Below are 17,826 nucleotides of genomic sequence, written 5' to 3'. Positions count from 1 at the left end.
AAATAGAAATAAGTACGATCTGATAGCCATTACAGAGACATGGCTGCAGAACGACATAGATTGGTACCTGAATATTGAAGGGTACATGGCATTTAGGAAGGACAGGAAGCTTGGAAATGGTGGAGGGGTGGCTCTGTTAATTAATGATGGTATTAATGCAGTGGAGAAAAATGACCTAAGTTCTGGAGACGAGGATGTAGATGCAGTTTGGGTAGAGATGAAGGCAAGAAGTCACTTGTGGGAGTGGTGTACAGGCCACCTAACGTTTACACTGTAGGACGGGATATAAAGGAAGAAATAATGGCAGCCTGTCAGAAAGGTATGGCAATAATCATGGGGGATTTTAACCTACTTATCAGATGGGCAGAGGCAGCCTAGATTGGGGAGGCTGTGGTGTAATGGTAATGTCATAAGACTAAGAATTCAGACCCCAAGCTAATGTTCTGGGTACATGGGTTTGAATCCCACCACAGCAGATGGTGAAATTTGAATTCAATTAAGAAAAAATCTGGAATTAAACAGCTACTCTAATGGTGAGCATGAAACCATTGTCAATTGTTGTAAAAACCCATCTGGTTCACTAATGTCCTTTAGGGAAGGAAATCTGCTGTCCTTACCTGGCCTGGCCTACATGTGACTCCAGCCCCACAGCAATGTGGTTGACTGTTAACTGCCCTCTGAAATGGCCTAGCAAGCCACTCAGTTCAAGTGCAGTTAGGGATGGGCAATAAATGCTAGCCTAGTCAGTGACACCCATATCCCACAAAAAAAAATATTTAAAAAATGAGGAGTACATAGAATGTTTTTGGGATAATTTCTTGGAACAGTACATTCTGGAGCCAACCAGAGAGCAGGCTATACTAGACCTGGTATTGTGCAACGAGATAGGATTAATTGATGACCTCATAGTTAAAGTGCTCCGAGGTAGCAGCGATCATAATTGAATTTTACAATCAGTTTGAGGGAGAGAAGAGTGGGTCTAAGACTAGTATTTTAAACTTAAATAAGGGCAATTATGAGGGCATGAAAGCAGAGCTAGCTAAAGTAAACTAGCAAATTACATTAAGGGATAGGTCAATAGAGATGCAGTGGCAGACATCTAAGGGGCTATTTCAGAATACACAGAATAGATACATTTCAACTAGAAAGAAAAGTTCCAAGGCAGGGATGGGGTGGGGGGTGGGACCCACCATCCGTGGTTAACTAAAACAGTTAAAGATAGTATCAAACTTAGAGAAAAAGCCTATAATTGCGTAAAGATGGGAGGCAGGTCAGACAATTGGACAGAATATAAAAAACAGCAAAGATTGACTTAAAGATTGATAAGGAAGGTAAAATTAGAGTACGAGAGAAAGCTAGCTAGAAATATAAAGACAGAAAGTAAGAGTTTCTATGGATATTTAAAAAGAAAATAGTTAACAAAGTGAGCATGGGTCCTATAGAAAGTGAATCTGGGGAATTAATAATGGATAATAAGGAGATGGCAGATGAATTGAACAGATATTTTGCATCAGTCTTCACTATTGAGAATACAAGTAACACCCCAGTATTAGCCGTAAGTTAGGAAATGAAAGGGATGGAGGAACTCAAGAAAATTACAATCACCAGGGAAGTGGTACTGAACAAATTGTTGGAACTGCAGGCTGACAAGTCCCCAGGTCCTGATGGACTTCATCCTAGGGTGTTAAAAGAAGTGGCTAGTGAGATAGTTGATGCATTAGTTTCATTTTCCAAAATTCCCTAGATACGGGGAAGGTTCCGCTAGATTGGAAAATAGCGAATTCAAAAAGGGAGGGAGACAGAAAGCAGGAAACTACAGGCCAGTTAGCTTAACATCTGTCATAGGGAAAATGTTAGAAGCTTTATTAAAGATATTATAGCAGGGCACTTAGAAAAATTCAAGGTAATCAGGCAGAGTCAAGATGGCTTTGTGAAAGGGAAATCATGTTTAATCAATTTATTGGAGTTCTTTGAAGAAGTAACATGTGTTGTGGATAAAGGGGAACCAGTGAGTGTATTGTACTTATATTTTCAGAAGGCATTTGATAAGTTGCCACATCAAAGGTTATTGCAAAAAATAAAAGCTCATGGTGCAGGGGGTAACATATTGGCATGGATAGAAGATTGTCTAGCTAACAGGAAACAGACAGTAGGCATAAATGGGTCATTTTCTGGTTGGCAAGATGTAACACGTGGTGTGCCACAGGGATCTGTGCTGGGCCTCAACTTTTTACAATTTATATAATGAGTTAGATGAAGGTATGGTTGCTAAATTTGCTGATGACACAAAGATAGGTAGGAAAATAGGTTGTGAAGAGGATATAAGGAGGCTACAAAGGGATATAGATAGGTTAAGTGAGCGGGTAAAAATCTGGCAGACGGACTATAATGTGGGAAAATGCAAAGTTGTCGATTTTAGCAGGAAGAATAACAAAGAAGCATATTAGCTAAATGGTGAGAGATTGCAGAGCTCTGAGATGCAGAGGGATCTGGGTGCATGAATCGCAAACAAGGTACAGCATGTAATTAGGAAAGCTAATAGAATGTTATTATTTATCGCGAGGGGAACTGAATACAAAAGTAAGGAATGGGCGGATTGTCTTATGAGGAAAGATTGGATAGGCTAGGCTTGTATCCGCTGGAATTTAGAAGAGTAAGAGGCGACTTGATTGAAACATATAAGATCCTGAGGGGTCTTGACAGGGTGGATGTGGAAAGGATGTTTCCCTTTGTGGGAGAATCTAGAACTAGGGGTCACTGTTTAAAAATAAGGGGTCGCCCATTTAAGACTGAGGTGAGGAAAAGTTATTTCTCTTCGAGGGTCATGAATCTTTGGAATTCCCTCAAGGGGGGCACAGTGGTTAGCGCTGCAGTCTCACAGCTCCAGTGACCTGGGTTCAATTCTGGGTACTGCCTGTGCGGAGTTTGCAAGTTCTCCCTGTGACCGTGTGGGTTTCCACTCGGTGCTCTGGTTTCCTCCCACAACCAAAGACTTGCAGGTTGATAGGTAAATTGGCCATGGAAAATTGCCCATCGTGTAGGTAGGTGGTAGGAGAATTGTGGGGATGTGGTAGGGAATATGGGATTAATGTAGGATTAGTATAAATGGGTGGTTGTTGGTCAGCACAGTGGGCCAAAGGGCCTGTTTCACTGCTGTATCTCTCTATGAAAAGGTAGTGGAAGCAGAGTATTTGAATATGTTTAAGGCAGAGGTAGATAGATTCTTGATAAGCAAGGGGGGTGAAAGGTTATCAGGGGTAGGTGGAAATGTGGAGTAATCAGGTCAGCATGAACTTATTGAATGGCGGAGCAGGCTTGAGGGGCTGAGTGGCCTACTCCTGTTCCGAGTTCATATGTCTCTATTTTCAGCAATACTCAAGATAGACAAGGAAAAACTGTTCCCATTAACTAATGGTACAAGGACTAGGGGACGCTGGTTGAAGATTTTGGGCAAGAAATACAGGGGGATATGAGGAAGAAATTTTTTACACAGCGAGTGGTAATGACCTGGAACTCGCTGCCCAAAAGGGTGGTGGAAGCGGAGACAATAAATGACTTCACGAGGAATGGTCACTTGAAGGAAATAGACTTGCAGGACTATGGGGATCGAGCGGAGGAGTGGGACTGGCTGGCTAGCTCCATGGAGAGCCAGCATGGACTCGATGGGTTGGATGGCCTCCTTCTGTGCCACAAATGACTCGATGAGTTTATGGGATGTCCCTGGTGTCCTGGCCACTATTTATCCCTCATTTAACACCACTAAAAAACAGATTATCTGGTCAGGATCCTGCTGTGTATAAATTGTCTGCCACGTTTCCTACATTACAATAGTGACTACACTTTGAAAAATAATTCATTGGCTGTAAAGTGCTTTGGGACAACCCGAGGTTTTGAAAGATGCTATATAAATGGAGGGAAGGTCTTACGAGGAAAGGCTGAGGGACTTGGGGTTGTTTTCGTTAGAGAGAAGGAGGAGGAGAGGTGACTTAATAGAGACATACAAGATAATCAGAGGGTTAGATAGGGTGGATAGTGAGAGTCTTTTTCCTCGGATGATGATGGCAAACACGAGGGGACATAGCTTTAAGTTGAGGGGTGATAGATATAGGACAGATGTCAGAGGTAGTTTCTTTACGCAGAGAGTAGTAGGGGCGTGGAACGCCCTGCCTGCAACAGTAGTAGACTCGCCAACTTTAAGGGCATTTAAGTGGTCATTGGATAGACATATGGATGAAAATGGAATAGTGTAGGTCAGATGGTTTCACAGGTCGGCGCAACATCGAGGGCCGAAGGGCCTGTACTGTGCTGTAATGTTCTAATTCTAATAAATGCAACTTGTTTCTTGACTGATGCACCACATGAGGCTTACTTTGCTGTGAAGTAGCCTTTTGCAGATCATGCACTGTGTTCTGAAGGCACTGGTGTACTGTGTCAAGACTTTCAATTTCAGGAAATGTAAGCAGTTCTTATTTTTTTTCAAATCACTGATCCCTCTGAGCATCTTCCTGATTGCCAACAACTTGTCTGTCAGTTCAAGAGAGAAGTGTAGTCACTTTGTGAAATTGTTTTCTTTCTATCCTGTCAAATTTATCTGCTTTTATTTCCTTCCAGCACTAAACACTTTATTAGTTTATATTTGTTTTAGCTGTGAAGAGAAACAATTCTAAAAACTATAACCTTCAAGAATGAGCAACAAATATTAATTTGAAGAAACCTCTGGTATTATTGATAATAATTGATATATAGACTTGACAGGAAAATATAAAATGTAAGAGTCCTGCTTTCATCCAGACAACTTTAGATGTTATCATCCAGAAGCTTTCTTCACCATTTTTCTTTGTTTAGTATTTACCGATTAATCTCATCCTATTTTAAAAGGGAACAGAGAACTAGGGTTCACGTACACAAATTATGGAAGGTGGTAGGACAAGTTGAGAAGGTTGTTAAAAAGCGCACAGGAACGCGGGCTTTGTAAATAGAGGAAAAGAGTGCAAAAGCACATCTAAATAAATCACTAGTTAGGTGTCACCTGGAGCATTGTGGTTAAATCTGGGCACCACACTTCAGGAAGGATGTCAAGACCTTGGCAAGGGTGTAGAGGATATTTGCCAAAATGGTATCAGGAATAGGTAAGGGACTTCAGTTATGTGGATAGACTGGAGAAAGTGGAATTGTTCTCCTTAGAGCAGAGAAGGTTAATGGGGAGACTTAATGAAAGCGTTCAAAATTATAAGGATTTTTGATACAGTAAATGGAGAGAAACTGTTTCCACTGGCAGGAGGGTGATAACCAGAGGAGACAGATTAAAGGTAATTGGCAAAAGGACCTCAGGCAGGGGCCTCAGTTTTACATCTCATCTGAAAGATGGCACCTCCAACAGTGCAGTGCTTCCTCAGTACTGATACTGAAGAGCCAGCTTTGAATTTGTGCTTAAGCCCCTGGAGTGGGACATGAATCCTCCAGCTTCCATCTTCCGAGGCAAGAATGCCACACACTGAGCCATGGCTGTGATCAAATGTGGAATTCAAGAGCTCACTTCTCCTCAGTGGAAGAGAAATGCAATACTGAGTGTATCGACAGAAAAAAGATTTGATTTTTAGTGTGATTTACGATGAGTCACAGCTCATAGTCCCTCTGGCTGAAGCACATAATGGGATTAGTAAAGTTTTGTGATGAAGCCATGTGTCTCAGATTGTTGATCATTTCTCTCTCTGGGAAGGAGCAGCTACTGCTTGGAACCCATTCTTACTGAGTAGAATTAATCAGGAATATTCCTTTGTTAAGATGTGAAGAGCTAAGATCATACCATTCCAAATTGTTACTGCAAGTTATATTCTGATTTGTGATGGGGAATATTATTCTCTTGCTTTTCTGATAAGCTGAGCAGGGATTTTATTTATAAATAGTGATGAAGAGTGACATCGATTTGCTTATGGCTCCAAAGAATCTTTTGATTAATTGATACTAAAATGAGATTATGCTGCTTAATCAGGATTAATATCACAGGGTAAATATTCCAATTAAATAGTCAGTGCAAAATCTGATATGTGGTCCAAAAAAACCTAACATGTACCACAACAACAATTTGCATTCATATAGCATCTTTAACATAGTAAAACCCAAGGCGCCTCACGGGAATGTTAGCAGATATGACACTGAGCCATACAAAGAGATATTAGGACAGGTGACTGAAAGCTTGGTCAAAGAGGTAGGTATTAAGGAGCATCTGAAAGGAGGAGTGAGAGAGAGGTGGAGAGGTTTAGGGAGGGAATTCCAGAGCTTAGGGCCCAGGCAGCTGAAGACACGTCCACCAATGGTGGAGCGATTAAAATCAAGGATGCTCAAGAGGCCAGAACTGGAGGAGTGAGGAGATCTTGGAAGATTGTAGGGCTGGAGGAGATTACAGAGATAGGGAGGGGTGAGGCTTTGGAGGGATTTGAACCTTGGTATGAGAATTTTTAAATTAAAGCATTGCCAGACTGTGAACCAATGTACTTGCCTGTATTTTTGCAGTTACAGAGATTACTGTCTTCCCACCAGCCCCTGCCCTTCTGATGATACCACCTTTAATCGGGGATTTATAACTAGACATGCCATCAGTGTGCTGTTAAATGACTTTCATGCTGCAGATCACAGGACCAGAAGTAATGTAGGCACTTTTGGAACTAAATTGCACAAAACACAGTTTGAATCAACCATCTTCATCATCAAGCAAGGCTTGATAAACATTGATAACACCTCACACAAACTTGTAAGATAAAACAAATTATTCACGTCTCACACTAAGCCATAATACAATGGTGCTGTGCTCAATTGGGTCTGTTTGTTTTATCTATCTACATGACTATCTATGTCTATCCCATATTACAAGTATTGCGTATAATGTATATTTCTTATAAATAGCACACTCAGTTCCTGTTGCACTTTCCCCAACACACTTTATTGATAACACTCTGACTGTTATGAAATGCCATATCTTTGCACTTGATCATGAGCAATGCCACAGGAGGTCATCCTGTGGGTCCTTCGCATTTCAGACTGTCAAAAGTATTTCAGAAAGCAAGAAAGCCTGACCCTGGGAGTCAGGGTGAAGCAGTTCTCAATCTGTCCAATTATTTTCCTCACTTAATCTGTGACTGAACTCAGAGTTTGTGTATTCAGACCATGCCCTACAAAAAGTACTTAGGCACAGGCTTCAAAGAGACAGGCCATGCTAAACACAGCTCTATTTTAACCAAGCATCACCACAGTGCCACAGGCCCTAGATTAAACCATAAGTATTGCTACAACAACAACCTGTATTTATGTAGCGTTTTAATGTCATTAAACAACACAAGGCACTTTACAGGAGCATTAGAAAACAAAGTATGATACCAAGCCACGAAAGGAGATATTAGGTCAGATGACCTAAACCTTGGTCAAAGAGGTAGGTTTTAAGGAGTGTCTTAAAGGAGGAAAACGAGGTGGAGAGGTTTAGTGAGGGAACTCCAGAACTTAGGGCCTAGGCAACTGAAGGCACAGCCACCAATGGGGAGTGATTAAAATCAGGGATGCACAAGAGGCCAGATTTAGAGAAGTGCAGATATCCTGGAGGGTTGTGGGGTTGGAGGAGATTACAGAGATAGGGAGGGATTTGAAAACAAGGATGAGAATTTTAAAATCAAAATGTTGCTTGACTGGGAGCCAGTGTAGGTCAGTGAGCACAGGGGCAATAGAGGAATGGGACTTAGAGTGATACAGCACTGAAACAGGCCCTTCAGCCCACCGAGTCTGTGCTGATCAACAACCACCCATTTATACTAATCCTACATTAATCCCATATTCCCTACCACATCCCCACACTAGGGGAAAGTTACAATGCCCAATTTATCTATCAACCTGCAAGTCTTTGGGAGGGAACCAGAGCACCTGACAGAAACCCACACGGTCATAGGGATAACTTACAAATTCTGCACAAGCAGTACCCAGAACTGAACCCGGGTCACTGGAGCTGTGAGGCTGCGGTGCTAACCACTGCACCACTCTGGTACACTTGGTCTGAGTTAAGATATGGGATGTAGAGTTTTGGATGACCTCAGGTTGGAGAGTAGAATGTGGGAGACTAGCCAATAGTGTGTTGGAATAGTCAAGTCTAGAGATAACAAAGGCATGAATGAGGGTTTAGCAGCAGATGAGCTGAGACAGGGGGAAGTCAGTTACAGAGGTGGAAATCAGTGGTCTTAGTGATGGCGCAAATATGAGGTCAGAAGCTCATCTCAGGGTCAAATGTGATACCAAAGTTATGAACAAACTGGCTTAAACACAGACTGTTGCCAGGGAGAGAGTTGGAGTCGGTAGTTAGGGAATGGAGTTTGGAGCGGGGACTGAAAAGAATGCTTCAGTCTTTCCAATATTTAATACAGGAGTGTAGTTAGTTATATATTAAATGCTTCCATTAAGTATGGTTTTAATTGATTAAAGGTTCTCTCTGCCATAGTCTTGACGCACATTTTTGAATGTATTTATGGATTTCACTGGCCATGAGAGAGAAGGTACCAGGGTTAGCAACTGAGGTAACTCCAGGTCGTATGTTTTTATTTATTAAGAGTGAGATCTTGGGATGATCAAATTGATGTTCCCAGGAGGGAAGCAAACTGATCCATGTAAACAGTTCACTTTGGGGAATGGTTCGAAGACACAACTTACTCTTCAATATGAGAAAATAGTCGAGGGAACTTCACAGAGGAGAGCGAGAGAGGCTGAATGGTAGAGGATCAAACAAAGAAGCAGCCAGTGGAGTAATTTTTGAAATTTGGCCACTGTTTTAATTTAGCAACCAATTTACACAACAAGATCCCACAAACAGCAATGAGTTAATGGCCAACAGTTTTTTAGGGACAAATATTGGCCAGGACACTGACCCTGCTCTTCTTCCAATAGTGGCCATGGTGTCTTTAATATCCACCAGAGAGGGCAGACAGGGACTTAGGTTTAGCGTCTCATCCGAAAGACGGCATCTCCACAATGTAGTACTCTCTCGGTATTGCATTGGATTGTCAGCATACATAATGGGCTCAAGTCTGTGGAATGGAACTCAGAGGTGAGACTGCCACCCACTGAGCTGAGAGAGAGAGAGACAGACAGACAGACAGACACCACAATACTGTGTTAGATACCCATCATGGTAAGTTATGAAACTGAGTTTGATAAATCTGGTCATTTGTACACTAGCACTAGAGAAAAGTGACCATGAAAGCTGGCTTACTAATGCCCTTCAGGGATGGAAACCTACAAGCCCTAACTGGTCTGACTACATGTGACTCCAGTCCCACACTACTGGGTTGACTCTTATGCCTTCAGAGAATCTAGGGATGTGCAAGAAAAGCTGCCTTGCCGGTATTACTCTTATCCTAGCAACAGGAGGTGACCATTCTGCCCCTCAAGCCTGTTCCATCATTCAATTAAATCATGGTTGATCTGTACTTTAATCACATTTACCAGCCTCAGCTCCATATCCTAACACAAATCGATCCATCTCAGTCTTGAAAGTTTTTATTGGCCCCGAGCATCCACTGTCATTTTGGGGAGAGAATCTCAGATTTCCACTACCCTTTGGTGAAGAAATGCTTCCTAATTTCAATCCTAAATGGCCTGGCTCGAATTTTAAGATATGCACTCCAGTTCTGGATTTTCTTGTCAGAAAAAGATTGATTCTCTTCATCTACTCTATTGAATCCTTTTATCATTTTCATCACCTCAGTTAGATCACCCCTCAATTACTATTTCAACCAAAAAATTACAGTAAACTTCTATTTCTCCCAGTGACTCAACAGTTATTCCAGTGAAACCTTGGCACAAAACTATTAGTCGCTGAACAGCTGGAGTGAGAGTTTACCATTGATAGGCTGAAAACTATAAAGCTGAGGTACTCAATTCTCACAGAATCTGTTCACTTTACGAGCTTCTTGAATAATAGGGGATTCCGATTGCTGTCAGGCAAGGCTGAGGCACCCATTAGAATGCAATCAATGAGCAACGGAGGAACAGTTTATATTAATGGAAGTGCATTCATTCTTAAGTATGACCTATCAACTGTCTTTAAAGCAGCCTCTCACATAAACGAGGGAGCATTACAGAGAACTACATAAGGCTTACAGCACCGAAACAGGCCATTTGTTCCAACTGATACATGCCAGTGTTTACGCTCCACATGAGCCTCCTCCTAGCCCTCTTCATCTCACTCTATCAGAATATCATCCTTGTGAATCTTTTTTGATACCTTCTGCAGTGCCTCTCTCTATATCCTTTTTGGAATTATAGAGAACAGAACTGTGCACAGTAACTCCAAGTCCTGTCGAATAACTTCTCTGTTTTTCAATTCAACGCCAGCCCGTTCAGTCTTTCCTGAAAATTATAACTTGATAAAGTCTTCCTTTATCTCTTACAGCCAGGATTAATCACATTAAAAGTTGCGATGCTGTGCCATATCAGATTTTGTTGTTGCAGTTTGAAGAAAACTGCTGTATATTTTCACCTGATAAACCTCCCACGTCCATTTTCTTTAGGTTCTTGGCCTCCAGGATGACAACTGTCAATTTTCCAGCAGTTGGGACATAGCGAAGAGAGAAGCAAATGTCGCCCAGCTTCTCCTGCTGTGAATGCAAATAAACAAGTCAGACACGGGTTTTAGAATCAGATTAATAAACGTCTGATTGATTCGCTTGCTCAATTGCAACAATTGCACCAAATCCCATTCACCCATCACTCTCTTTGCTTGCTGACCTAAATTGGCTCCCAGTCTGCAGCACATCGATTTTAAAATTGTCATCCTTGTTTTCAAATCCCACCATGACCTCGCCCCCTCCTTCCTTCAGCCCTACAATCCTCTGAGATCTCTACACACTTCCCGTTCTGGCTACGTACATCTGCAATTTTCATCGCTGCACATTGTTTCAGTGGGAGCACTCTCGCATCTGAGTTAGAAGACTGTGGCTTTAATTCCCACTCCAGAGACTTGAGCACATAATCCAGGCTGGCATTCCCATTGCAGCACTGAGGGAGTGCTGGACTGTCGGAGGTGCTGACTTTCAGATGAGATGTTAAATCGAGGCCCCTTCACCCCTCTCAAGCAGACGTAAAAGATCCCATGGCAGTATTTTGCTGAAGAGCTGAGGAGTTCTCCCCAATGTCCTGGCCAATATTTACCCCTTAACAGTTACTTATTTCAGTGCTGTTTCTGGGAGCTTTCTGCGCACAAATTGGCTGCTACGTTTCCCTACCTTACAACAGTGACCATGTTGCAAAAAGGACTTCATTGCTTGTAAAGTGCTTTGGGACACCCTGAGGTCATGAAAGGCACCACAGAAATGCAAGTCATTCTTTCTTTAAAGTACAGATATTCATGCCTAGAATTCTGATGAAAAATGTCCGTATATGGAATGGCAGAATTTGAAGTGGTGTCAGAGGTTCAGCTGGTACCACACTTGCCTGAGTCTCAGAGGCCACTGATTCCAACTTAACACCTGAACTTCAGCACACAACATAAGCAATGAGGGAGTGCTGCACTGTCAGAGGCACCTTCCTTTGCATGAGATGTGAAACTGAGGCTCCATATGCATGGACCAGGATGTAATAGGTCCCATGGTGCTATTTGAAGAATATACCCCCTCCATTTCACCTCCTCTATCATTTACCATGCATGAGCCCTCGTGTATAAATTAGCTCCTGTGTGTGACGTCATTTCAAAAAGTAATTGATTATCTGTGATAAGGCGCTATATAAATGCAAGATCTTTCTTATAGTATCAGATTAATATTGGGGGAGCCTGAGGTAGGATACAGTAGTGTAGTGGTTATATTATTGGGTGAGTAATGCAGCACAGTATGAGATCAAATCCCACCTTGGTAGTTTGAGAATTTGAATTCAATTAAAACAAGTCTGAAAATAAAAATCTGCTGTGAGTAAAAATAACCCAGAAAGCTATCAAAATGTCCTTTAAAAAAGGAAACCTCCTGTTTTTGTGTGGTCTATGTGACTCCAATCCCACACCAACCTGGTTGGACTGTTAACTGCCCTCTGCAGTGACCTAGCCTGCCATCCAGTGTCAAACCTGGGTAAGGAGGGATGGGCACACCCTGAGAATAAATAAAAATAGATGGAACATCTGAATTTATGCTTGAGGCCCCAGACTTAACCTTTGTATGAAGCTCGCACAAGGCAAAGTGTTACCACAGTCCAGTTCACCAATACACAAGCATTTTCATAACCCTTCCACAATAATCATGTTCCAGCTTCATTTTCCTCTCTCTTTTTTGTTCACTGTCTCTTTCTTCTTCCATCTCTTTTTTTCTCTTTCCTCTCTGTCTCTCTGTCCCTCTCCTGCTTGAACTTACTTTCCATCTCTCTTTCTCTTTCTGTTTCCCTTTCTCTCTTTCCCTCTCTAACATCCTATCTTGCCCTCTCTCTCTTTCTCTCTCTCCCTTTCTCTGGAGGGTGGTTGGAATCTGGAATACACTGCCTGAAGGGGTGGTAGAGGCAGGAACCCTCACAACATTTAAGAAGTATTTCGATGAGCACTTGAAATGCCATAGCATACAAGGCTATGGGCCAAGTGCTGGAAAATGGGATTAGAATAGGTAGGTGCTTTATGGCCGGCACGGACACGATGGGCCGAAGGGCCTGTTTCTGTGTTGTATAACTCTATGACTCTTTCCCTCTCTATCATTCTATCTTTCCACCTTTCTATCCCTATCCATCTGTCATTCCCCATTGCACTCTCCCCCTCTCGCTTTTCCCTCTCCCTCACTTTTTCTCTTTTCCTCTCTCTCTCTCTCCCTCCCTCTCTATCTATCTTTCCCCCGTCTCCCTCTTCCCATCCATCTCTCCCTCCCTCTCTTTCTCTTTTCCTTTTTATCTCTCTTCTTCCCCCACTCTCTCCCACCCACTCTCCTTGAATTGCCTGCAGTTTGTTGCTATGTTCCAGTGGCCCATCTCATTTGATTTTGTTACTCGGTTCACTTTGGCTTCAGCTTGTAATATTTCTCAACGTCACGCCAGGCTTGCGCAAGCTCTCGCATGAAACAAAATTAATTTTTGTCATAGATGTATGCTAATAATACTGCCCATGACAACAAGGATGTGATCTAAACTATATCCTGTCAGGATGCCTTTGAATGATTGAACAGGGTGATTGTAAAAATGCAAAATGAAATTCAATCTGAGAGGTTCATTAATAATAGGACAAAAAAACCAACTAAGTGGGCTTGCCTTTATATTACTGTCAGTGGATTATATCATGACAAGACCATATTCACATACAGACACAAAGGATCAGCAATGCTTTCCTTAATTTATTAAATGGTTGGTGCAGCCTTGTGCATAGCTTCTCCGATCAGGAAAAATGGCAACTTCTGGACAATGCAAACAGAAAATGTGAGCAGTTTCAGGACAAACTCTGAGAAATTCCCCTAACTCCTTGATATATAAGCCTAGCAGGGAGGGAACCTACTCCTGATCTATCACAAGATGCACTTAACTTATGCAACAATACACCCCAATGCCATTGGTAACATAGGAGTGTACAGGATTGGAAAAAGGTTTCAATCTATGGCCTCGGTACAAAGGTCACAGAGTTCACATTGCATTGTTTGATTGCTTTACTTTAATACTTTACACAGGTGTCCAACTGATCTCAGTGTCAGATTCTGGTAAATCTCTCTGCATCCTAAAGTGTGATGCCCAGAATTGGATACAATACAACCCTCCGTGATCTCTGCACTCCTCCAATTCGGGCTTCTTCAGCATCCCTAATTTCCTTTGCTTCACTATTGGCGGCTGTGCCTTCAGCTGCCTCCGTCCTAAACTCTGGAATTCGCTCCTTAAACCTTTCCGCCTCTCCAGCTTTATGACGTTCCTTGAGATCTACCTCTTTGACCAAGCTTTTTGTCATCTGTCCTAATATCTCATTATGCAGTTCAGTGTCTGATAATGCACCTGTGAAGCACCTTTGGACATTTTACTACATTAAGAGCACTATATAAATGCAAGTTGTTGTTATAAAGGTTTACCATCACTTCCTTGTTTTGTACTCTGTGTCCCTATTTATAAAGCCAAGGATCCCAGATTTTTTTAAACAACCTTATCAACTTATCTTGTCACCTTCAAACTTTAGTTGGACTGTTACCACAAATAACACACATTCTCATCCAACCAGGCTGCTACTGGACTAAACTGATTAACTAGGTCATGTGACCATCATCGCCACCCCCCCTCCCCACACCCCCATCCCCACTGCAAATAGTTATTAAAAAGAACTGACATTATCAAAGACTCTGAACTTCCTGAAACCTAGGCAACCACAATGAAAGTGCAATATCCTGTTTTGCTTGGCAGTGTGCGTTTCCAACCCAGTTGCAGCATCATTCTGCCGAGGTGTTGCTGAGGCTGTCAGGTAAAGTAAGAAAGAAAGAACTTGCATTTATATTATCATTTTCACAATTTCAGGATGTCCCAAAGCTCCTTGCAGCCAATGAAGTACTTGCGAGGTGCAGTCACTGCTGTAATGTAGGAAAAGCGGCGGCCAATTTATGCACAGCAAGATCTCACAAACAGCAATGTGATAATGACCAGATAATCTGTTTTTTTTTAAGTGGTTAGTTGAGGAATAAATATTGGACAGGACGCTGGGGAGAACTACCTCACTCTTCTAAAAACAGTGCCATAGGATCGTTATGTATAGTTGAGGAGGTAGGTGGGGTCTCCAATCTCCTCATCTTCATCTTTGGTAATAAACCTGATTCTTCTTCTTCCTGTTTTCTGGGTGGGAAACAGGTGAAAAAAGTAACAGAGGGCAAAGGATACTCAAAATGTAGGCAAACACAGTAGCCAATTTGCGCATAGCAAGATTCCACAAACAGCAAGGAGATAAATGACCAGTAAATCCATTGGTTGAAGGATGTATGTTGACCAGGGAACCAGTGAGATCTCCCCTTCCTCCTCTTCGAATAATGCCATGGGATCATTTCCATTTTCTTCAACAATACTCATTTTAATGTCTCATCCGAAAGCCAGCACCTCTGACAATGCAGCACGCCTTCTGTCTTGCAAGTGCCAGCCTGGATCATTTGCTGAGAAAACTACAGAAGTGGAAGTGAGAAATATTGGCCTGGATTTTGTGATCGGCAGTGCAACAGCCCCGACAAACAAATTTCTCTGCAGCACCTGTGGAAGAGCCTGTCACTCTAGAATTGGCCTTTATAGCCACTCCAGGCACTGCTTCACAAACCACTGACCACCTCCAGGCGCTTATCCATTGTCTCTCGAGACAAGGAGGCCAAAGAGAGCAAGAGTGAAAGAACTGCGTTTGCCACTGACCTCGAAGAAGCTACCCACAAAGATCTCACCATCTCTGTGACACGGACATCCCCTTTCCCAATGGCAGTTTAAATCTGATGCTAAGTCAATGTGATCTCCTGGTGTGCAGCAGCAGTGATGTCAGCAAGCAGGGTAAGCAGCTAATCACAGTGAAGTATTCTCACAGACAATTATTCATTTTCAATTTAAACTTTCAGATAGCGAATTAAATGATTATGATTGGATTTAGATAGAAACTAAAATAGCAATATAAATAAATGTTTTAAAAAATGTTAAATTATGTGGAATTTCTTTTATCATAATGGGGAAATTTGACATTCCGCAAATATAAATTGGATTTTCAGGGGCAGTGAGGGTGTTTAGCAGTAATTATGAAGTTAGTACCTGGTTAAAAACCCAGTGACATCTCATTGAACAAGGTGTCACTTTTTCCAGGGTTTTTACAATGAGACTAACAGCATAAGAGTGGAAGTTTTTGTAAATCCACTGATTGTTTAGGGATTGTAGTCTGGGAGAACCTCAACAGCGCATTCTCCGGAGGAGCACAGAGTTGCTGATAGCAACTTCTGGATTCTGTGTTATTCTGGGTATGTGCGGACTCCAGAAGTTATTGTCAGTTTCAGTGGAGTAATGACTGCAAACACTAACAGTTTCACCATTGGTACCATTGCAATATTTTACAAATGATTGAAGTGCTATGTTTTAAGAGATTGGAGGAATTGGAGTAAGAAGTTGTGATCAGTTTGGGCACAGCAACATTCCACGTAGTGTCTGTATGAAAATCGGAATGCTAACCTCTTCTTTCTCGGCTCCTTGCAGGTCCCTCCACTCTTCAGTTACGTGACCAAAATCCACCGTATTCATTGGCACTTTTACCTCCCCGATGACATCGTGCTTAGAGAATCGATCAAAGTCGTAAACTGCCATCACCAATGTTTTTCCTCCTAATTCTGAGTATGGAATCTGAGAAAATCAAAAATAACTCAGCGTAAATGAGAAATTCACATCATTACATAGAATTCCATAGAATGTACAACAGGTATGTACATTCATCCCCCATAGGAACATAGGAATATAGGAAATAGGAGCAGGAGTAGGCCATTCGGCCCCGCAAGCCTTCTCCATCATTCAACGGCTGATCACGGCTGATGTTCTACCTCAATGCCATTTTCCCACATTATCCCCATATCCCCTGATATCTCTAATATCTAGGTGTTTATGCTGCACACGAGCCTCCTTCCACCCTACTTCATCTTATCCTGTCAACATAAATCTTCTATTCCTTTCTCCCTCATGTGTTTATCCAGCTTTCCTTTAAATGTATCTATGCTACTTGCTTCAACTACTCCTTATGCTATTGAGTTTCACATTCTCACCAATAGGGATGCATTGTGGGTGGCGCAGTGGTTAGCACCACAGCCTCACAGCTCCAGTGACCCGGGTTCTGTTCTGGGTACTGCCTGTGTGGAGTTTGCAAGTTCTCCCTTTGACTGTGTGGGTTTTCGCCGGGTGCTCTGGTTTCCTCCCACAACCAAAGACTTGCAGGTTGAGAGGTAAATTGTCCCTAATGTAGGTAGGTGGTAGGAGAATTGAGGGAAGGTGGGGATGTGGTAGGGGACATGGGATTAATGTAGGGTTAGTATAAATGGGTGGTTGATGGTCAGCACAGACTCGGTGGGCCGAAGGGCCTGTTTCAGTGCTGTATGACTCTATTGGTAACTATCTTGATATTCATGGCCCTAATTTTATATTTATCTCATGTGTTTATCCAACATCACCTTAAACACATAGCACAAATCGATTCCCCTCTTCCCCCTGCTGTCAATGGAAATGGGTACAAAATTATGAATTGGATTGTTTCGCAAAAACAAACCACACAATGAGTATTTCTTGAGACTTGCGAGAAGTCCTCCTTAGAGCAGAGAAGGTTAAGGGGAGATTTTATAGAGGTGTTCAAAATAATAGAGGGTTTTGATAGAGTAAATAAGGAGACACTGTTTCTGCTGCCAGGAGTGTTGGTAACCAGAGGACACAGAACCAGGGGGGAGATGAGGGATGCATTTTTACGCAACGAGTTATGATCTGGAACACGCTGCCTGAAAGGAAGCAGATTCAATTGTAACTTTCAAAAGAGAATTGGATAAACACTGAAAGCACACAGATTTACATGGCTATTGGATAAAAGTAGGGGGAAGTGGAATTAATTGGATTGATCTTTCAAAGAGCTGGCACAGACACAATGGGCCGAATGGTTGATAGGATGATTTTATGAAGTCAACAGCTATATTGTAGCGACACATATATCATGTGACAGTTCGCCTCTTCCCCCACCTTCCTCCTGGGTCCCAAACCCCACTCTGTTGTATGATTGGCAGTGGATGTTATTAATCTGGAACTCCAGCTGTAAATGATAGACACAATGCTGTGATAATACGTCAACTCCCTTGGAACTATCGATGTTTCAAATGAGCTTGA

The 17,826-nt window shown here is 42.2% G+C and overlaps 1 protein-coding gene across 2 annotated transcripts in view; it reads right to left on the bottom strand.

Moving 5' to 3' along the window:
• The window catches only part of syt1a (synaptotagmin Ia), a 632,547-nt gene that overhangs the window by 13,491 nt on the left and 601,230 nt on the right, over positions 1 to 17,826 (bottom strand). For both annotated transcript variants that reach the window (XM_068050105.1, XM_068050104.1), the window contains 2 exons: positions 16,147 to 16,314; positions 10,514 to 10,631 (listed from right to left, as the gene is read on the bottom strand). In XM_068050105.1, the coding sequence (XP_067906206.1) occupies positions 10,514 to 10,631; positions 16,147 to 16,314 (286 nt within the window). The remainder of the gene's footprint in view (positions 1 to 10,513; positions 10,632 to 16,146; positions 16,315 to 17,826) is intronic.

This window comes from Heterodontus francisci, chromosome 18 (genome assembly GCF_036365525.1).
Source record: "Heterodontus francisci isolate sHetFra1 chromosome 18, sHetFra1.hap1, whole genome shotgun sequence".
Taxonomy (NCBI): domain Eukaryota; kingdom Metazoa; phylum Chordata; class Chondrichthyes; order Heterodontiformes; family Heterodontidae; genus Heterodontus; species Heterodontus francisci.
The sequence above is the reverse complement of the archived record's forward strand: the minus strand, read 5'-3'. Positions and strand labels throughout refer to the sequence as shown.